Genomic DNA, 23,322 nt, shown 5'->3' on the forward strand with positions numbered 1-23,322 from the left:
GCGTGTATGTTTTTTTTTAAGATTTGTTTTATATGGACAAGTCAACAGCTTATTTATTTTCTCATGTATGGTACTACAAGGTTATAAATGTTATAACTCTTCGGGTAAAATATAAGGTTCATCACTACATAAGCACTGGTAGAAATCGGTTAGGGTCTTGGGAGTTTCCATGAAAGGTTTCTAGGTGATAATGGCTCAAGGTTCTTGCCTCTTGAGTGGCCGGCATATTATCTTGAGTTAAAGCAAGGTCGAATAGCATCTATTGGATCTCTTCCTCCAAGCTTATGCCTAAATTGAGTCCAATTTCAGCAAAAACCTTGCACTACATTGCAGAGGGGATAGACTATTATGTGTTCCGGATGTTGAATGTATGTTTGGCCAAGTCTCTTGCGTTTTCAAGGTTAGGGTAAAGTAAGGATTATGATTGATGATACACCTGGTTGGGGAAGATATACCTCATGTCAGCTGAGTACTTTTTGCATATACAGAAATGTTAAATATCACCTCATGAACTTGCTTTATTCTTTACAGCAAATGTAAGGGTTGAGAAGTAAATTAAACTTATATTTTGACAAAAATCGATCGCGTAAAATGCAAGTCTAAGTATGTGGTTCAGAAATCAGTATGGTAACTATGTATGATATCTATATTTCTGATTTAAATGTATGTATAAAAGTTTTGTCTGTTTACTCATCTATCTATATGTTAGAGTAAAATTTTAGCCTGTCTGCAGTATATTGCCAGGAATCCGGTAATAGTTTGTAATTATCTCAATTGCTGTTATTGTATAAAAACTCATTATTTTTTGCTTTTACGGCGTCTCGTTGAAGATAGTGAAGGCCGCCAAGCCGGAGGTAGTTAACTGATATATTAAATATTAGACTTCCTATTCCAGAAAGAGAGAGAGAGAGAGAGAGAGGAGAGAGAGAGAGAGAGAGAGAGAGAGAGAGAGAGAGAGAGAGAGAGAGAATTGTAAGTCAGTATGAAAATATTTGAAGATTTCGGAATTCTAAGCATCTGATTCGAAAAATTCCAACGTTTTCAGAATATAAACTTTGAAGACTTCATTGTTCTATGGAGAATCCTGGGTTACAAGATTCCATACTCCAAAGTATAAAGAAGACAACAATCGAAGATCTGAAGCTTCAGAGTTTTCAGTGACACTTGATTCCTTCAAAGATTTCAAGGTTACTTGATTATGAGCTGTGAAGGTTCCTATATTTTTTAAAGTGAATTGAAAAGTAACTCAGATTAGCCTAACCGAAGTTCCAGGACCTAAGCTTCAAAGAGTTTAAACAGATTCAAAGTTTCAAAGGTTTCAAGCCAAATTTAAAACTTCAATTATTTCAAGCCAAATTAAAAGCTTCAAAAAGTTCAAGCCAAATTCTAGGCCTCAAAAATCACAAAGTTCCAAGAATGGAAACTTCATATTGCAATAATTGCAAAATTCTGAAGATTGTAAATTTTAAACAACAAATATTCAGAAGTTCCTATATTTCGAGCTTCAGATATTTCAAGGTAAATCCTGAAATTCTAAAATTTCAAAATTTTTAAATTCATTTTACGGTGCTTCAAACTTGTGCCATGTGTTCCAGTTTTGCGTCCAAAGATGTTTATGTAAAGGACCTGGAAACACAGTTCAAGGTTATTTCCCAGTTGTGTGTGTTATGGATTTGAGAATACCTCTGTAATATCTCCCCCTTCCCCTACCCTCCTATTCTCAGCCTCTCACATTGTGGCCTTTGTTTGTGGTTAGTGATTAAAGCTGTTTTTCCCTGTATTCTCTGTTCTTTCCTGTCTGCGGTAATTGGCCATATTTTAGAGACCGTTTTCTCTTAGACGTATATGATATCAAGGTTTCGAAGTGGTTTTCGTCGTGTTCTCCGTCCTTTATGTCTTGTAATTTGATATTATATCACTTTTAACTTGCATTTTATTGTTGCTCATTCCTCATCCGTTGATGTAGGTATTGATACCATAATCACTGAAACCTTTAGATTATTTTAGTTAGTTTTGTCCTGAAAAATGTCTACCAAAATGTCATCAGTGAACTCCTAGGCAATTGAAGCTTTTAATTTTCCTTCAAAGAATCCCTAAGTTAGAATCACTAATAAAAAACCGTGTTCTTTTCGAAATATTTATCGAAATTCTTTTCTCTCACCAGATATCGGAAGCTGGCGTTTGCGTTCAGACCTGCGATCAGTCAACTGCCACAGACTTTGATGACGTCAGCATACCAACAACCAACGAAGATCTGTCTCTGCCGTTGTCTATAGATTCTGGCCTAGATATTTCCAACGATTACAAGGTACAGTGTCCTTTTTATCTTCAAGTTGCATATATGCGTGTGTATGTATGTATGTATGTGTATATATATGTATATGTATATATATATACTGTATATATATATACTGTATATATATATATATATATATATATATATATATATATATACTATATATAGTATATATATAGGGTATATAGTAAATCTCTCTCTCAGTTATATCTATAATTAAAATCTTAGCTCTACTCGACAAGTGTCGCGGCACAGAAATGCCTGGAGAACGAAACGCAACAGGTGTCATGAGCTAATGGCCGAGTTTTGAAACTTAATGGTCTAATATACATGTTTTTTCAAGGGGAGTGATTGCCTTGACTTGTATGAAAAAGTTTATCCACTGGAAAAGGGTAAGGTACGTTATATATACATACATAGACACATATAAATATATATATTATATATATATATACACACACACACATTCCTGTACCAAAGCATGCATAAATAAAATATCTGATGGTGGGTAATGGTGCCGTAAGCTTTGCCTTCTCTAGTGCCACCAGGGTGGAGTCGCACACGCTAGTTTTAGTTTTATCTCTCTCTTTCTCTCCAAGATCGCCACGCCCTTTTACTCATGTCTCTGTCTCGAAACTTTATTAGGTTAAGTGGCCATGTCATTGCCTAATATTTGAGAAGGAGATTTATCTATGATAAGCGAAATAACCTATCTCCAATACGTTCTTTTAATTGTAGAATTTTCAGGAAAATAAAATCTTTTAATTGTAGAATTTTGAGTATGTTGAACTTTTAAATGGAGAATATTTCTGTTGGAGAAATTTCGGGAACTGAAAACCTTTTTAATGTGTAACCTTAAGCTGCAGATTTTTTTTTTATAATGTGAATGAAGAATTTCCCATTAAATAAAAGTCTCATAAATTTAATTGTATTTTTCCCTGAATGAAACCGTTTGTTCACCTTTCAGAAGGCGTTACTGAATAAAGACAGTTATTTCTCTTCCCTTCCGTGATTTCTTGAACGGTTCATTAATCAGTGGTCTGAAGTGAAGTGCTTTTCAAACAAACAGATTCTCTGTTCCCGATGCTATTTATAAATCCCGGGAGCCTTCGGGTAATAAAGATGTCCTTTGTATGATAGATCTGCAGCTGATTGTTATTAGGTAACTCGCAAGAATGTTCCAGAGTGGCTGAGCATCAGAATGTATCATTTTGTATGGCATACAAAACACATTTTGACTCTTCTGTATTGCAATATGGTTACCAGTCTGTAGTACATTTATTTTGCTTGGCTAATGACAAAATCTCTCTCTCTCTCTCTCTCTCTCTCTCTCTCTCTCTCTCTCTCTCTCTCTCTCTCTCTCTCTCTCTCTCTCAGTATATATATACTGTGTGTATGTGTGTATATGTATATTTATATATGTATCAATAGCACCTAATCAAGAATAGAAAGAACTGTGAGAATACGTAAGTACGAGGTAAATGCGCTCACTGTTTCAACATTAAGCTTTATAATTGAGACTTTACGTGTTAAAGTAAATGTACTTTAACTAATTGGAGCTGGGTGGGAAGAGTAGATTTGCTCTAATAATTTCATAGATTTTAATATTCTTATATTTAGTAAGTTTTATGATGATCTCTGATAGACTTGAGTTGATAATGGTGTTCCACCTACCAAGAAGTTCCTTCAGAATCGAGTTTATTGCAAAGTATTTTGAATTACTCACGCACACACTCATATTATGTATATATGTATATATATAATATATATATACATACACATGTTCACTAATTAAATTCTGTATATAGTAGAATATCAACTAATTTTATATTCATACAGTTGGTGATATTGTGGTATATAGGATTTATTTAGTGAGTAGATAAAGCTTTTATAGTCCGCTAGAAATGAATTCCACGTTTCAACCTGCCGTCATCTAGTTCCTGGTCACACTCTCTCGCTACTGGCTTCTGTGTAAATATGCAAATATAAAAATGGCATATTCCGAGCTTCCTGGCCACGCTTTTATCTGAAAAGTGTTGAATTTAACCGTCGCGACCTTCTGTTACATTATTCCTGTTTACAAAACAGTTGCCAGTACTGAGCGTATCATACTATATATAACCATTTTAGTAAACAATGCTGCTAAGTTTTATTGGACTCTAATTGATATACCTGATTAATAGCGATGAGTTTTTTAAGCGTGGCTTATTTTGTCAAGTGATAGTTTTATCATCTTATTTAGTTGATTGTATTAAGTTTAATGATTTGTATTTTTTCAAATTACTGCGTATGCTATGTGTAGCTTGAGTAGAATGTTACCAATTTTTCTGGTAACGCTCCAGTTTAATTTATTATACAGTATATGACTTCTACTTCAGAATCCTGAGTTTTTATCTTATTTAACTGCTTTTTGATGTTTTTTGCTGATTTTATTAAGTATATTGTATTACGCCTTAATGAAGAGTGTTGTTCATGGATTCAAGAGATTATTCATAGACGTTTTGTTTTGAAATTATTTAAATTTAAGGCTATCGGTCATGTTCTGTATGAAAAATACAAGATTACAGTGAAACTAGTATTTCTGAGATGACTGTCTAGTACTCAAGTGTTTTCTTGAGTGGTAACTTCAAGGCCCAGCACTTAATAAGACAGCCGCCAAAACTCCATAGAACATTTTTTGTGGATAATTATATTCTTAAATGATTTTAATAGCAAACCAATTATGAACGACAATCTACTTAATTATGGGTTAATGAAGTCTCAAGGATGACGTTTCTTAGACAATTTTATTGTAATTTCTATTTTCACAGAATTAAATAGTTTTAAAGCTTTCCGATCTTGCCATGGCGCAGCTGGTGCTGATAAAGGACAAACGTCATGTTAACTTTGCCAGTCATCGGTAACGGAATACCTCTGACGTTCCGCTGTGCTGAGGCAGGTGGCATGGACTGAGTGGGCGGAGATAATGTCATAACGGCGGTGCTATATTTCGAATTCCTATGCCAAAGTACATTTCTCGTTTTTATTTTTTGTATTTATTTATTTATTTATTTATTTATGATTATTATTTTTTGCTATCTGTTACATCCAAATATCTATTATTTTACGTCATGTACTGATGGCTAGTCTTCAATTCTATAGATTACCTTGGCCCAATAATCACATTCCGATTCTTGTTGATAACTTTCCTGGAACCCTCAGTTATATACAGGTGATGTTTCTTGCGTGATTTATTCATTCAGGTGAATTTTGAAAAGGTTTTCACTTGGAGCTCCACATCTTAGTCTTTCTTATGCTGTCAACTTCCCGTTAGATGGCCGGTTGTACCATAAGAATTGTAATACCAAACATTGATAAGTTTACCAGACTAGGGCCTACATATAGTAATACTGGATACGTTGTTATCAATACTTTTTAACTGAAGAGCACTTTGACTTTTAGCTCATCCTGTGTTATTTTTATTTTTGATGCATTGTTAAGAAACGAACAAAATCATATACAAGAAGAAAAAGTTTTCCCATTAAGCTACGAGCAGTTCATCGTAAGCAAAAAGAAGTTATGTCACATCGCTTTGTAGAACAAAACGGCCTTTTACAATCGTACCTGTTTTCGTAGCTGACGAAAGACCACTCCCTTAACTACTGTGAATCTTATTAACGACTGTGTAGGCCCAAGATTCCCTGCAATTAGGCGTCTGGTCTTGATGCAGTATAGACTGGCCCATTGGCACCAGTCTTCAAAAGACTTTTCGATCTCGTGGGTTGACTTAACGGAATTGGAAGGAAGCGTTGAGAGATTGAATCTGTGCAGAAATTGCCGCGAGCGATTGTACATTTCAAGCACTTCCTGAGCGTAGGCAAGATTGTTTCAGCGGAGATTGCCTTAGCGGAGATTGCTTCCATTCAATTATCATTTATCACTCGACTGCTGGTATGATCTCAGCAAGCAGCCGCATGATGTCGGAAGCAGTCTGCTCAGAAAGTGTCTACCGTATTGGGTGTCAGTTACGTAGCCCTGTGTCAGCACAGGCTCTCGCTCGCTCGTATGAGGAGATATTTACTTCACGTATGTTTTCATGCATTCAGTGGATTTCATTGATTTTAGACAGGTTGGTTATTATCAACTATGGGGCAAATTTATTTCACATTTATTTGCTATACTTCTACACTTATTGTTAGCAAGATTTAATTCGATTTGTGTCAGTGCACAATTTTCCATTAATGCCGGTTACTATTCATCGTAGATGGGTCAGTGAGTGGGTATAGGTTCGGCGAGATGCAGATGAAAATGCGGAGTAAATGTTTGAGGTGGCCAATGCAAAAAATTTCCTGCGATTCAGGAATTGAAGTACGGAAGCGTTAGTAATTATTATCTTGTGTTTAACCGAACTGGTTTTTATATAATATATATAATATATATATATATATATATATATATATATATATATATATATATATATATATATTATATATATTATATATATATATATATATATATATATATATATATATATATTTATATATATATATATATAGTCACGTATACACGTGACTTTTTACTTACAAATATTAAGGCACAACTATCTTTCAATATCCAGTTCATATGCCTCTCGGAATAACTTACGCCCAAAGGGAATTAGAATTTATAAGTGCTTCGTCTCCGGCAGGATTCGAACCGTTGCCGGGTTTAGAAACAACGATAGATAAGTGACTTTGACAACTGAACATGAAGAGGCTCAGTGCATGAGAGAGAGAGAGAGAGAGAGAGAGAGAGAGAGAGAGAGAGAGAGAGAGAGAGAGAGTTTCCTTTTTTAATTTACGGACAGAGACTTAAGAGTAGACTTGCTATAACAAGGAAGCCTGCCTGCGGAAAAAGAGAAGTGTGAGAGAGGGAATGATGAAATAGCCATCGGCATCTTTGTAAACATCGATAAGTAATTCTATAGAATTAGGCAGACTTAGAAATACAAAAAAGGAACAGTTATAACTGGATTCTGTGTCTGGGTGTTTTCTAGATAGCCTAGTAGCCCCCTCGGGTACCAAACGTCCTTGGCGGAAGACGTTGTATCGCTGGAGGTACTCTGAAGGTAGCGATTTGGTAAGGGGTCGTTATATAAACATTCCTCGGTTGTCTCTGGGCATCTGTCTCCATCGTCTATGATCTACACCGTTAGCGCTGGCAAGAGCCGGGGAAACGTAATTCCAGGCCCCAACAGAATTTCACGTATAAGAGGATGTAGAATTTAAGGTGTATTTTCAAGGGTGAATTCGAGTATAAGTCCGGAAATTTGAGAATGTGGGTATGTTTATTTGTGGAAACAGTAGAAAATCGCAAAGACGAAGAAAATAGGAACAGAAAAGACTTAAAAAAATTACAAGGTGAAACATGGTAAATAAAATCTAAATAAAGAAGTGATAATACACTTATTCATACGAACAGACTAAAACTTTAGCCTGTGTTCTTTATTAAAAATGAAGAAATTATCAAGAAGGATTCTAATAGAAAGAAGAGCGTTCGGAGGCCACAAGCATACACCAGGGCTGAGGAAAAAAGAGGGGAGGTCCTTCATTCAGATCTGGAACTCTTCTGGAATCTAATCACTTGTTACCATTTTCTAGGGCCACTTTTGTTCAAATTTTCTAGCCTCCTTTTCGGAAGCAATAGTCTGTATTATATCTATATTATAAATTAACCATAACATGAACAATAAAGTGGCAATAAAAGAAATAAATATGGGAAATTTTATGAAAATAAAATTCTGGTTACTCACAAGTGCTAGCGCTTGAATTCATACGCACGCGCGCGCGCACACACACACACACACACACACACACACACACACACACACACACACACACACACACACACACACACACACACACATTTATATTTACGGCGAATACAATAGGCCTGTGAGATAAGCCTACCCTTGGAATTTTAGGAGGACATTCTTCTTCAGAGAGTAAGAGTCTTAGTTCCAGAGGTAATTGGGTTCCCATTTTATTGCTTGATGTTAACATTCTTGAAACTTGTTTGAATTGGCCATTTATCTCTTCATTAAGTCTCACTATCGTCTAGACCTTAAAAGAATTCACTTTCATTACCCGAAGAGATTGGGCATATGACGCTTATTTTATGGTAAGCCAAAAGTTTTTTCAGTAACCTGTCAGTTCTTTGTACATTGCAAATTTTGGAGGGAAAACGTAGATTTCAGCGTCAGCTTCTGAAGCGGTTACAGAAATTTGAATTCAAGTCTGTCTCGCTTGTGCCAACTGGTCACAGATGTAATCGAGGATTCTATTTGCTTGTTAGGTAACGTCGTTAACGGATCACCAGCAAATTTATTATTCAGCCTACATGCCTAGCCCGTTTTAGGCATTGCCTGTTGCCGAAATTATTATTCTTTTTCTTTAGTGCGAGGAACATATAAATGGGCTGGTAGAACCGTTGAATAAATATCGGTGTCTTCAACCCTTCTCACGTGGGCGTCCAATAATATCGAGGTGAAGTATGCTCACCTTTAGGAACCCCCTCCTGCGGAAGTATGTGGAAGAGAGAGAGCGAAGGAGACATTCCTGTTGTGACCCCAAGTCTAGATGTTCCTTTTATCTGATACATTAGACATTTGCCCACATGATAAAAATGTGGCTTTGACTTCATATAAAAATTGGAGATATTCGTGTGGATAAGCCATCGTAGGATTAAAATAGTCTCCTAAACCAGATACTTGAGAGCATTTGAATCCTTTATCTCTCGATCAGATCCTCCTTAGTTCTTCTGCCCATCCTGCATCCTCCTCCCTCCTTCCCACCGCCAGGATACGACGATACCCTCCGACTCTCTCACACCCTCGATGTTCTTGTATCCCCCCATTCTCCCATATCCCCCCCCCTTTCTTGGCGTCAGGCCAGTATCTCATAGCCTACATCTCTTCTCTTTCATCCTCCCCTTCTCCCTTCCCTCTCGAACTCCTGCTTCCCATTCGTCCCACTTGTTGTTAGTCCACTCATTGTACCACTTAGCAAGGAGCCACTTAACCGCCCTCGAGGCTTTTGCTTGATTTCATTGTTGGTCTGTATAGCTTTGTAGGGATGGGGTTATTAAACCTATTGCTGTACACATTTTTTAGGAAAGGATACTTGAATGATTTTGATCAACGAAAGAAAAGTTTGTATTGTTATTTTATTCTTAGATTATTATTACCGATAGAGCGTTCGTGATTTGTCATCAGGTGGCGTTCACATAATTTTGCTTCAATTTAGAACTCTCCAATTCAGTACAGCTAATGACTGTATGTGACATAAGAAAATATGTGTAAAACGTGGCATGAAATCCATTCAAGATTGAAAGCGTTGCAATCTTTTCTCTATGTGTGTGAATTTGTGACAACAGATTGTCAGAAGTGAAGATGTTTAGTTAACTGTCCAGCAGTGGAAATGTGTGGCAATCTTTTAGGAACTATAAATAGAAGCTGACCTTAATATTACACTTGCATTGATACAATATATATACTGTATATATAAATTATTATATATAAATAGATTTATATATTCTATATATATATATATATATATATATATATATATATATATATATATATATATATATATATAATGTAAACACATGAAAGAATTGTCACTTAGCCGCTATTGTTGCTCCTGAGGGCCAGTGAAGCCATGTTCTTTCGTAATAAAACAGCGTCGTAAAATTCCAAGTAGCGTAACGACATTCAAATTCGTGCTCTCTCGGGGCTGTAGATTGGTCGAATGAATTGCGTAAAATAAAGCCTTAAAAGAAAGTGAAACTGCCGTAGGTCAATCATTTGGTTGTTCGCATTTTCCTCTCGCACCACACGGACGCATATAAATGAACTTTGCACTCTTTAAATCGCCTCAGATAGTGACGTGAATGGCATGGCTTCTCACGCACGGCTATAGATATGTACAGTGTAAGTGGGTCACGGAGGTTGGGTGTATTTGTTAGGCAGTACTGGAGATCTCTAGAGGAGACGAACCACTTGGTAATAATAATGGAGAGAGAAAAGTGTATTGTTTATTTTCTGGCCTAATCGCCGAACATGAAATTCTCATATGTGTGCCTTAAAAGAGTATGTGGTAACTAACGCCTTTGTGTTTGGACATATAAAGCAGAAGGCAGGCGGGAGAATCCTTCTACATATTTGATATTCCAAAGAGATCAGTAGATCAGAGTCTGTTGCTTTTCTTGTGAATCTCAGCCATCTTCAAAACCTACGTATATAATTCCAGTAGTGCATATTCTTCCATTAGGGGCAGATATTGTCAGTTCCCACCTCCGGTTGTTTTTGGGGAACCTTGACGGGAAGACGAAGAACATTTCGAAGGGCATAATTATTAAGTGGTCGCTAGAATGGCTTGTTTAGTGGTCGCGAGATTGGCCTGCTAGGTGGTCGCTAAATTAGGTTATTGAGTGGCTGCAAAATGACAAGTGAACCTTCCCCACATTTCATCATTTTAAAATGCTGGATTTCATTCTCTTTTTTAAATCTTCGTCACTGTCTCACTCATCCGGGCAACTGGTTCTTTTCTATCGTTTCGAATTGTGTAGCGCTATTACTCCTTCCCATTTTATTGTTCTCGCTTCCTTCTGGTTAGAGATAGATGAGGGCAGTTGGTTGCCTTTCCCATCGGCCATTGCATAGGAAAAACGCTAAGCAAAACGCGCGGGAACCATGCTGCTCACACCAAAGTTTTCTCACAATTAAGGTGGTTTGTTCCAGGTAGAGACTAATTAAGAGCTGCGGTCGTGCACATCCTCTTTCTTCCCACAGTGTCTGTTATCTATTTATCTATCCATCCGTCTGTCTACTTAGTTTCTATATCTGTCTATCTGTCTACCTATTTCTCTCTGTGTATCTATATACTTATCTATTTATATCTATCTCTTTCTGTATATGTGTATATATATATATATATATATATATATATATATATATATATATATATATATATATTTGTATATGTATATATATACATATGTGTTTGTATATATATATATATATATGTATATATATGTGTGTATGCATATGTATATATATATGTATGTATGTATGTATGTTTATGTGTATATATATATATATGTATATATATATATATACAGTATTATATATATATATATATATATATATATATATATATATATATATATATATATATATATAAATTATATATATATATGAAAAACTTTGATTTGCACGTGAAGAGATTCGCTTTCGTTGCATGTTCGAATAATAGAGTTGATTGACCGATGGATTGGTCGCCTTGTATTTTGACGTTTCAAAAGCTAGAATAAATGACGAAATAAAATAATTATATAAGTTTGTGGGAAAGTAAAGTAATTTCCAAGGAGTTATCTTAAGTTTCGCACATGCATCCGAAAATAATTAATGACGCAGTTCATGAACATTCTTCAGTTGATCCAGCAAATTTCCTCACTTAAGTCCTTCGATGAACTCTATATTCTTTGGCAGTCAGTGGCCTCTTTGGCTTGTTCCATATGAATAGGGTTCATCCTCTGAATATAATAATAATAATAATAATAATAATAATAATAATAATAATAATAATAATGCAGTTTGAAAATAGGTCGTGAACATCGGTAGAGACAGAAATGTACTCAGAAATAAGCCTGAAACGTATTTTTATTTCTTCTGTCCAACGATCGTTAGTTATATTTCAGACTGACGGTATGAAAGTTTGACAGAGTATTGCCGATTTATTGAGATTTATATTGAAATTTCGTGGCTCTGTATCGCTTCCCTTCGGCGCACCATTTTTAGGTTACGATTTTTCTGAACGCCAGATGCCAACCGTATAGAATTACTTGCTTCCCTTGAGGCTGTTAAGCCTTTTTTTGTCATTTTCCCGACAGTCTGCTAGCAGCAGCAGCAGCAGCAGCAGCCTGCCTTGATAAAGATAAGTCAGCCGGCTGGCCTGCCCGACCTTGTATGCGGTTAACACTCCTCTTTGAGATGGCAGCAAGATCTCTTGCAAAGTGCTTGGCCCCACTTTGACTTCATTTCCGTTGTTCGATGCAGTTTATCATATCACGTTGCGAAGGGGTGGATGTATATGCTTGTGCTTTGTTGCAGGAGAACCAGGAAAGTGTATTTCACTTTTAGATGTGCATTTGTTTGCAATTGCATACAGTGTGTGTGTGTGTATATATATATATATATGCATATATATATATATATATATATATATATATATATATGTATATATATATATATATATATATATATATATATATATATATATATATATATATATCGGCTCTAATATCATTGATAGGAATCTATCTATATATATGTACTATATATATAGATAGATAAATAGATTCTTATCAATTATATTAGAGCCGCAGAGTTATGCCACATTGTCTTTGTTGTGTTACCGCAGCATGAGCTGTACCCTGTCGACCGCAGCATACACTGTTTGACAGGGAATGGTATTGCACTATAAATATTTCTTGTGTATCGCAGTGCTGACTAGCGCGGGAGTGATGTTTTTGTCTTCCATATGTTCAATTCTGGAAGTCACGTGAAAATATGTCACGTGCAGTTCCTACTTTCGAAAACTATTATGTTCCTCAGACAGTTCACACGCCCTTCCCATGTTTGAATTGTTCTTTTTTTTTTTTTAAGCACGTACAGTATTTGCTTGTAAATTGTTGTCCAAAGCGAAAATGTTGAGTGTGGCCTTTGCAAGCGTTGTTTGTGTTTCGGAGGGCGTAAAGCTCAGAGAAAGGCAATAGTATTTTGGCCAGGAGCTATCAGGTTACTTTTGTCACGACGTTCATAAGTTCTTTGAAGAGAGAGAGAGAGAGAGAGAGAGAGAGAGAGAGAGAGAGAGAGAGAGAATCCGTGCCTTTGAACATTGGTATGTATTAGTTTATTTTTGCATAAGCACTCAGTTGCATTTCTTTTTTTTTTTAACATTCTTTCAAGCTGAGTGATCAGGATGAATTTCCTGAATACTTTCAGGCATGGAAGAATGTGTGACTATTCATCACACGGTTCCTTACACGGGGTTCTCCATTGGTGCGCTGAGTTTACATTCTGAATTACCCAGAGAACATGACCGGCATTACGTTTGATATTGACCTCTTTGTGCTGTTCATGCTGGCACAAGAGATCCTAGTAGATCTGTAATATCTTGATGCTGTACTTTGTCAGGCTTCTAATTGTATCCATTTAGTCGGCTTGTGACGACTATATACGATACGCCAGTATCAACAAGTTACTTCTGTAAGTTACATTGTGCGGGATTCCTGCATCCCCGGAAGGTTATTACATATGTCGTTGGTGTAATTTGTCTCCGGCATCTCTCAATTTTTTTATTGGGTTTGAAAAACTGCGTGGCAGTAGAATGTCTAGTCTTTTCGCATAAGTCATTAATCCAAGTTCCATGGAGATTTATTGGGTGCAGTATATCGGTCTGCATGTTGGTTACCTTTAAACCCAGGCAGAGCCGAGGCCACCCTTGCCAAGAAGTACCTTCCAGAGGTCATGGCATAGGAGCACTTACAGAAACGTAATAAAACCCTGGAAAACTGAGTAGTGCAACAAAGCCTCGAAAATTGTCGCTAGGTAGTAAAACCTTTCTTATTCAGCGTAAAGTTTTTTTTAAGTCCGATGAGCGAAACTTCGATGTTGGAGAACACTGACTCCTAGCTCTATTGATTCTCAAGACCGGATTCCTTCCTGCAGATTTACTACACATTGCTTTTTTTTTTTTTTTATTCGGATACCAACCATTCTTTGAAAGAAACTGCTTTTGTTGGCATTGTTTCTTGTTTGGTGATCGTGACTCTCGGGTTGAAACTGAAGGTGTTTTTGACGAAATCTTAATGCACGATTGATTTCGGCCGTTTTTATGAATGGGCTCCATGAAAGGATTTTTTTTATATAGCTGTAATGCTGGTGCTGTACCATATGTAATTATCGTTGAATTAATCAGTGTTAGAAGTTTATTTTTTGTATCCTATTGTAAATCTATTAAGCAGTGTCTTTTGTATCTGCCTTTGTATTTTGATATGTAGTGAGATGAAATAAAGCATATTATTATTATTATTATTATTATTATTATTATTATTAAATGAAAATATCTTTTTCTTCTTCTTTCAGGCCCGCATAACCGAAGGACGCGCGTGGTTAGCTCAGCTTTCCCTCAACGACCCAGACTCACCCGCCGCCCAACACTTGGCCGCCCTTCTGGACTGGGTTGCGACCATTCCCCCGACCCACACCACCCACCATGGTCTCTCCTCACCCATGAGCCCCACCCTGGCTACTCCTGCGCCCACGCCTAAGACTGGGATGGGCGGGGAAGAAGAAATCCGAGGCGACATTGGACGGGACCTCATGCTCCTTGCCACCCGCCTCCAGGAATCCCTCAATGATCCAACCGCCCAAGAACCCTTGTTGCTCGATACCATTGCGGTAAGGGTGGGATGGACCGGATGTGTTCAGTGTCTGTTAGGCTCTGTAGTTTGAAATCATAAGCTAGACCGCCCACTCTTAGAAATCATTCACTACATCATTCCCTATCTGTTCAAATAGTATCATCTTTCCTTATGCATGCAGAACGGTAACAAATAAAATGGTCTCGTGATGTTTGGTCACGCAGAAAACTCTTAAAACATTAATAGTCATAATTATATGAGACAAAAATTAAAAGGAAGCTATTTGATATTGAGCGCTTTTATCCTAGCTTAATGAAACATCCACTCTTAGAATTGTCACTATTTTTCGCTTGACTCACGTGGTGGTTCTTTGACCCTTCTGCAGAAGCTACGCGTGTTGGACGCTTCCCTGTCCCAGCTGCAGGAGAGGGTAGTCAGCTTGACGGAGGAGAACCGCGAACTCCAGGAGGCCGTGACGACCCTGAGCGATGCCCACGAAACGCGCACGGAGGCCTCGGGCACCGAGAGCGAACTGGTGCACCGGAAGACGCCCTCGATCCACTCGGACTTGAGCGACGCAGAGGAGAGCGACGCTCCTGAGCACGCCCAGCAACACCACAGGTCCGTGAAACTGGTCACCCTGGATGCCTCGACGAGTTTCCAGGAGTCGGGCATCTTCGACACGTCGTGCGAGCTCGTCCATGTCACCACGCAGACAGAGCTGGTAAGTCATCGTGTCTCTTTTCACGAACTGGGAAATAACTTTGCAAGTGTATGTGTTACGTAAGGTGGCGCTTTGCTTTGAATAGTTTTATTCATTTTGTTTTTGATGTTTAGTTATGTTACTGGATGTAAGATTTTGAAGTTAGCATAGTTTGAATTCAGCTTGCAAAGTTTTATTTTTTGCAGTGGCTAGATAATGACTGTGATAGCTTTGGTTGGATAGTGTGTTAGGTGAGCTTTGCATTTTTCGCTGACTTGTTTAAAGTTACTGAAATTAAATACTGCATTCATATGAGCCCGAGAGTATATGATGCATATCAGCCTGTACTAAAGGGTATACAATTGTTTTTAATTACTAATATATTTATCGTCGGATCTTATGATTATCCCAGCTGTTTGCTATAGCTTTTTAATAATTTGCCCTTTGATGATAACCGTAAAATGAAAATCTTAAGCTTAAGTGCAATATAATTGTTTTGTCCGAGGCTTAATTGTTTTTAGAAAGGATTGCACATATAGATATTTCTTATGAAAATACACCTCAGTTAAAATAACCACTTTTTTTTATTAATTTATATATTTCCTCTTTAGAGTCACTCGATGAAAACGTTCTCTTAAATACATAGCATTCACGGCGCACTGCAATATACATGCAGACACCGTACCTGAATCTTGTACGCGCTTGGATGCCAATCTATACATTGATTTGGCCTCTGGTGACCCCGCCCCTCGTTTACAAACAGAAGGCTCGACTGTGCATGACAATAAACATTACGTTAGAGTAGTCAGCACAACAGGGAACGGGGCGATATTTTGCAGGACTTGGTGCAGACCTGCATAAATGTGTTCAAATAAAACTCGCATATTGTGACTGAAGAATTCAGCGTGTCCTTAATGTTGAGTGTTATAATTGTATTGTTTGGAAAGTATCCCCCCACCCCTCCCCTACTCTCTCTCTTATTATTTTGAAAGTCACTACATTATCCTGGCACAGATTTTGTGCCGCCAAAGTAAAGAAGTCATTCAATCACCCGTTTGATAGATACGATAGAATGAACAATTACCGAATTTTTCTAAGTCATTTAACCTCCGCAAATTCTCTCCGATTCACGCTAAAAAGAATCGAACACAAGATCTTAGCACTTAAATTCGGTTGAAAATCTTCGCAAAAATGATGGGCTAAACAATGTTTTACAGCAATATTTCGCTCATAAGGTAATTTGGAAGTCACTAATTGATGAACTGAATGCTTGAATAAGAATTTTATTTAACGAATTTGGCTAACTTTTCATACAATAAATGGTTTCTTGGTGTATAATGAAAACGTTCTTAGATTCATTTCCGATATTAAAAAGCAAGATAATTAAAAACCAAGTTAAAAGATATGAATATGCATGATTGTTTCATTAGTGCATATGTTAATTTCGTACTAGATGTAATTTGCTAGTGCCAGAGTTGCTGTGCGATATGCTTTTAGACTGCTGATGCGCAGCTCTTGGCAGGGGTATGTTGCATGATGACCTTTTGACCTTTGTTTCGGCTTGACCAGACGCAGGTAACTGATGCCGCCTTGCTGGAGGCTGACCGCCACAAGTCGGAGTGTGAGCTCAGGGAGGCTGAGGTTGACCTGCAGAGCGCTGTGGCTCGGTTGGCCACCATCAGGTCAGCTGTTCAGGGCCGCGATCTTAGGCATCTCAGGTTGCAAGATTTGCAGGTGAGGTTGAGCCCTTGCATAGATTCTACCTTCTCCCGGCATGAAATCAGACGCTGAATGGTTGTCATTTTGTTTCTGCGTAAAATGTTGATTCTTTAGCAGTCTCTGAGAAGACTTGCAGTGTTCCTCGCTTGTTGCACGTTGAATTTCATTTTGAAAATAAACCTTTCATCAGAACATGTTTGGAGTGATATTTTTTCCAGGATAAAAGCAAAGTAAAAAATAACACTGGTTATGAAAGAAGCTTTGATTGAAGGAGACTTTATTTCGAGGTGTCATTTGCCCCTTTGGCTTGCTCAAGAAAGGTGCCTCAAGTTTTAGGTGGATTTCTCAAAAACGGTATTTTGGATTGTGAACACCCTCTTATTTTACCCTTTATCTTCATTTCCTTCTCTTTTTCTATCATGAACCTCTTTTCATTTAGGAAAGCGACGAATACTTACGGACGTGTCTGGACGAGCGAGTGGTCCTCAGCAAGCTCGAGTACGACGGCATTGTGGAGAGCGAGCGATGCCTCCAGAGGGAACTAGAGCACCTCAAGTGCGAGAAAGATCAGTTGGGGCTCGAGTGTGAAGCTTTAAGAGGACAAATCAGGGATTATAAGGCCAGGTAAGATCACCAGTCTCATTTGATTAATATTATTGAAGCTATTCCGTGATCAGTCATTTGTGCTCTCTCTCTCTCTCTCTTTCTTTTTGTGATGTTTAACCAGATAATTCTCCGCTCTTGAGATGAAATCAGTCTAGATAAAACTCTTCATGACTTGTTTTGAGATCATTGACTGGGTAATTCCCCAACACTGGGTAACAACTCCTAGAAGGTGGATTCTATGTTAATGCGTTTATTTGCTTATCTCATTAAAATAACTGACTGAATTGTTCCTTCCAATTACACAGCCGTGGCACTGACGCCGAAGAAGCGCTGAAAGGCGAGATCAGGGTGTTGAAGCAGAAGTTGATGGTCTCCGAGCGGTCAAGACTGCAGGTCTTCGAAGAAAAGTGCGAACTCGAGGAGGAGGAAAATGATTCTCGTCTCATGGTTCAGAGGTGAGGATACATCATTTATTTTTAGCACAATAAAGTAACCATACCTACCTTACTGACCAAGCAGTATGTTCAATATTAAAATGGCCTGCTAAATTGTTATTATTATCGCTTTTTTTATTTTGTCAAGATATGTACTCATAAACTCTGCCTGACGTTACTTTCCTCGCTGGGTTAATTGTTTCATTGTTTAATGGCACGTAGTCGCGAAAGTGTGGTCGAGGATCTCCCTTAGTAAAATCGCGGTCTAGTTACTTTTTGCTTACAGGCGCTAATTACCAGATCGTCAAAATCTTCAGCTTGTATACTTTTATTTGCGTAAACTTCCAGTTTGTCTGTGTAGCCAACCTAATATATGTTAAGCCAGAAGGTTCACACGAGTAGTTATTGAATATTATTACGTGTTTGGTCGATATAAAAACATTTACATAATTAAAATTCTTGTGAGTGAGCAAATTATAATATTTTAACTCAGATGTAAGTTCTGTGTCAGTGCGCCATTTTTGGTGGAATTAACATTTCCAAATACGTTTATCTCCGAAGAGACTTTATTTTTGCATCAAACATTTTCCGAAGGCATACGCAGCCCATTCACGATGTACATTTTTGCGAGAATATTTTGCCACAATAAACCACGGTTATAAACGCAGCCGAGACAAAGTCCCGGCAATTCGGCAAAAGTCCCTTACGTTGCGCGAGTCAAGTATACCCTAGTAGTAAAATTAAGCCTTAGCACGCCATTGAAGTATGCGCTGTTATTGATATCCTAATGGGACACGGGACTACAAGGGAAGGAGGTAATCACGAAAGTCCATATTAGACTGTCGAGCAACTTTTAGCGGTCTCATTTTTTTCCCTCAAGATCAATACTTTTTCTTACCTTTGCAGCAGACTGTATCGATTCCCTGTTATTCTTCTGGCTTTTTTTTTTATTGTCATTGTAGTTGATATACTGTAAACTTGTTAGCTGTGGTTAGACTTAGCGATGAAGGTTAATAGGTAAGAAAATGCAACATAAAGGACATTTTCTTTACTGTAAATTACAAACGCGCGCCCACTCACAAACACACACATATATATATATATATATATATATATATATATATATATATATATATATATATATATATATATATATATAATCTATAAAGGCTTGAAATGTGCCGTAGGCAAAAAATCTATGGGTTAGAATTAAAGGTGCTCATGAGCAAAAAAAGTAGTTAATTAGAAGAAAATGAAGGTCCTAGAATTCTCATCACAGAGGCAATGATCAATATGAAGCCATCCATTCTCGCGGTCTACAAGGTCGCTTTTGGACCGGTAAGCATACGGGTCCCTCGACCTTATGACCTTGGTAGCGTCTTCACTGGTTTCTTAACATGCAACTCCCTCGGGGTGACGGTCACTTCGCCGACTGCTTTGTGCTGATATTCAAGATTTTCTTTTCAAATTTCGTTTTTTCTGTCATTCATCACGCGAGGGAGAATTAGTTTTGTCCTGAACGAACTGCATCCATCATACGCGCCCTTCATCGTCCAGTGACTATTGAGCTCGCGTTTGGATAATGGATTTGGCTGCTGATCGTCGAATGTTCTTGAAATGGATTCTCGACAGCAGCAGCAGCAGCAGCGGCGGCGTCTTGGTTAAACAGGGCAGAGGAATTGAAGCAGGACCTCATAGCGAATAACATTCGAGGATGAGCGACACGCGTTCTTTCTTGCGTCTGTGACACGTCTGTGATGTTGACGTTAATTGTGTGTGGGTGTGTGAGGCCGAGGATATAAGACTCGCTAATCTCGTTGGCTCCATTCAAGAGAGGTTTCTGCTCTCTGCCCAGTGTCTTTTTAGCTTCGCCCGTATTAGCAAACACAACTGTGCCGGACAAGGGGAAATAAAACAGTGTCCGTCGTGAAATTCTGGTGTCGTCTGTTGGAGTATACGATGATGCCTTGAGAGTCTTTAGTCAGTTTTTTCTTGAGTGAAATGGTGAGAAAACATCGCCTGAGAAAGAAAGCTTAACGGACATCCGGTTGCTATACTTCCATAATTTCCCAAGATGGGATTTCGTGGTTATTTTATAGCGATTGGTAGACAGAAAGGTGAAGTCCCTTAGTCCCGATGCTTGGCATCGTATTATGGATCCTCAAACTTTCCACCTTCTCTTGCAAAGAAGCTCGGCGAGACTTAGTCCTCGAGAAACCCTGAGACCGGATGCGAGGCTGCCCGAATTTCCCATAGTGAGACCCGGCTTGGAAAAGCTATGGCCGGAAATCCAAAAGCTAAGACTCAGCCATTCGTCCCCAAAAGGGGCGCAGGACGAGCTGAAGGCCGGTTTCCCCCCCATCCCACAAGTAGGAATTGGTGGGTATGGGGAATACCCTGGTCGTTACCTCTTCGTGCCCGAAGAAAGCGCCAGCAAAAGTGGATTGGGCATAAATAATGGCTTGGGTGGAGGTCACAACCCTGCCCAGCTTCTGGAGGAGGCTGTTGTGGGCGTCAACAGAGAACAGAAGGCGTAAGTGGCCTCGATGTTTGGGTCTTTCATAATTGAAAAGAAATGTGGATTTATAAGCTTTGCTATGTCATGTCTCAGTGTTGTGTTCGATTGGTATATAAGTAATTTTGCCATGACGATTTTGCATAGATGAACCCATGTTTACGTGTAACAAGTAAAAAACAACGTCGTTGCCGTTATATTTTTTTATGCATTTGCTATACAGATTTTATTACAATCAACAACTACATAACGTTTTACATTTACAGTTTTTATGTTTGAAGTTCCTTTTGATGCAGTAAAGAAAATAGGAGTTTAATATTTTGTTATGTGCGACTGACCACTTGGAACTTGAAACGTGTTGCCAATTTTAAGGGTATGCTATACTTTTACTACTACAGAATCATTTATTGTGTTGCTTCCAATTTATTCTACAAATTAATAACGGTTAGCAAATTTGGGGTGTTTATTTTATTTACTTTTTTAAAACTTGGGTAGTATCATGATATTCTTTAAGAGTGTTTATTTACTCATTCGTTTATTGTACACGACATATACAATAAATGATTATTCTGCTCTTTGTTTCCATCATATGAAGGCTCAGTTTTTAATACTTAGACCAGTTATGCAGGCAAACAAGAATATCAGTTGTTTGTGTGGAATTTTGCTGATTACTTAGATAGAAATTAAACGAAAGTTATCCATAGGTGAAAGATGGGAAGTGGTAAGGAAGATAGAGTTCACCGAATGTCACGGAGTGTAGTGTATACACTTTCTGGCTCATTCAAGGAAAAAATTTTCTCTCTGTAAACACGTCTTTCATGCTTTAGCATTTTGTTGATTTGTGGTAAATTGTGTCCTTATGTAACACAAACTGCATTTTCTTTGGAAAAGGTTGGAGGCACAGATGGAGGCAGCAAGGGAGATGGAAAATCTTCTTAGTGCTTCACTGTCGCAAGAACAAGAAATCTCAAGAGAGCTCCATCGACGTGTGAGGGATCTACAGGTACAGTATTATCATAGAGGTACTTGGCATGGCTTGTTCTTTTCCTGGAACTGATAGCACCGTAGTCAGATAATCAGAAAACAATGGTGTAGTTTGGATTCATGCCAAGTACCTTATGTTTTACTAAACTGTCTTATCAGCAGGATTCTAGTGTTGATTATTTTAAGTGTTTTTACTTATCTTGGTGCAAGTGGTAGTTAGAGCAAGTTTTATTTGTACAGTTCAGCAGGGCGTGTAAGTGTCAGTGACATTTAGTAATTTATGATTTCGCAAACTGTTTTACTTGTACTTTATTGTACGATCATTGCTTGTTGGCAGATCCTAGAAAAGGAACATCGAGGACGTTTAGAGAAGTTGGAGCAAGTAAGCCGAGAAGCAGAAGAAAAGGCTGTATCCTTAGCAGCAGCAAGAGAACAATTAGCCATGCAGCTCACTTTTGCTGCGTATGGCTTGATGCTTGTCGACAGCTGGAGATTGATGGTGCCAAACCCAACTGCTGCCATTGTTCCATACACAGGCAAGACCTTGAAGGTGTCTCCTGAAGTCTGCCCTACCATGACTGCTCACATGACAACTGAGGTTCTTGATCACAGAGAATCAAGTCCCACTGTAAACGATTGTGATAAGTGTTTGTGTCCCCCTGTGATGTGTGATGTCCACGTTCAAACATGCAACGAGTTCCCAGTAGTCAGTGCCGCTGTACAAACAGATGATGTTGATGCTCAATGTGTTAATAAGGAATCTCCTAATCTTAATGTTGGTGTTGACCATGGCCAGAGAAGATTAGCTAATAGAGATGAAGATGAACCACTCAACAAAAGGCCAAGAAACACCAGAAGTCAGTCCACCATGACCTTTACATCTGAAGGTCCCACAGAGAGGGAACAGTACTATCTTGAGCAGATCGAGGCCCTCCAAAGAGAAAAGATCAATCTTAGAAAGGTAGGCGTTTAATGTTTTTATAAATGTTTTACTCATATCAATCACAAGTTTTCCTTCTAAATGCGAGTAGTTCTAGTTTATCAGTCAATACCTTCATATTATTTGGTGTCATTATTATGTACGATCCTTTTTATCTTAGAAAAATAGATTGCATTGCCATGGTATTGTCATCCATTATAACTACATACCCAACTTCTCAAAAATTCTCATTGTAGTATTACTGAAATCCAATTCCTGTACTGCGCTTGACTGGTCTCTGTCACTGTTTCTATGTTCTGGAATAACATAAGACAACCCTTCTGATTTTTAAAGAATTTTATACATTTCACTTTTTCAAAAATACATTTTTCAGCGAATATAATTCTTTAGCACCCCAAAATTCCTGTCAGTCAGAATCAGTTTTCTGTTTGAAAGTACACATCAATAGTATATATTGGTTTTGCACCAGGAAAAGTTACAAAGAGTGAATTTGGTAATTTCGTCCCCTTTTTAAAGTGCCCACAGCATATGATAACTAATAGAGACAGCTAGACATTGAAAGTTTTAACTTCTATATCCTGATGTATCTATATGTCTTTAAATACTCTTGTTTCTCCTCAGTGAAAAAGTTAATTTCCAAGGTTTAGTTTATTTTCGATTTTTTTAAGTGGTTATTCCTAA

General features: G+C 37.9%; 1 protein-coding gene across 5 annotated transcripts in view; it reads left to right on the forward strand.

Moving 5' to 3' along the window:
* Window positions 1-23,322, forward strand: part of LOC136835542 (flagellar attachment zone protein 1-like) — a 406,052-nt gene that overhangs the window by 361,576 nt on the left and 21,154 nt on the right. For all 5 annotated transcript variants that reach the window (XM_067099190.1, XM_067099186.1, XM_067099187.1 and 2 more), the window contains 8 exons: window positions 2,165-2,308; window positions 14,463-14,777; window positions 15,126-15,464; window positions 17,013-17,177; window positions 17,602-17,786; window positions 18,074-18,223; window positions 21,609-21,720; window positions 22,039-22,662. In XM_067099190.1, coding sequence (XP_066955291.1) covers window positions 2,165-2,308; window positions 14,463-14,777; window positions 15,126-15,464; window positions 17,013-17,177; window positions 17,602-17,786; window positions 18,074-18,223; window positions 21,609-21,720; window positions 22,039-22,662 — 2,034 coding nt within the window. The remainder of the gene's footprint in view (window positions 1-2,164; window positions 2,309-14,462; window positions 14,778-15,125; window positions 15,465-17,012; window positions 17,178-17,601; window positions 17,787-18,073; window positions 18,224-21,608; window positions 21,721-22,038; window positions 22,663-23,322) is intronic.

This window comes from Macrobrachium rosenbergii, chromosome 55, assembly GCF_040412425.1.
Source record: "Macrobrachium rosenbergii isolate ZJJX-2024 chromosome 55, ASM4041242v1, whole genome shotgun sequence".
Taxonomy (NCBI): Eukaryota; Metazoa; Arthropoda; class Malacostraca; order Decapoda; family Palaemonidae; genus Macrobrachium; species Macrobrachium rosenbergii.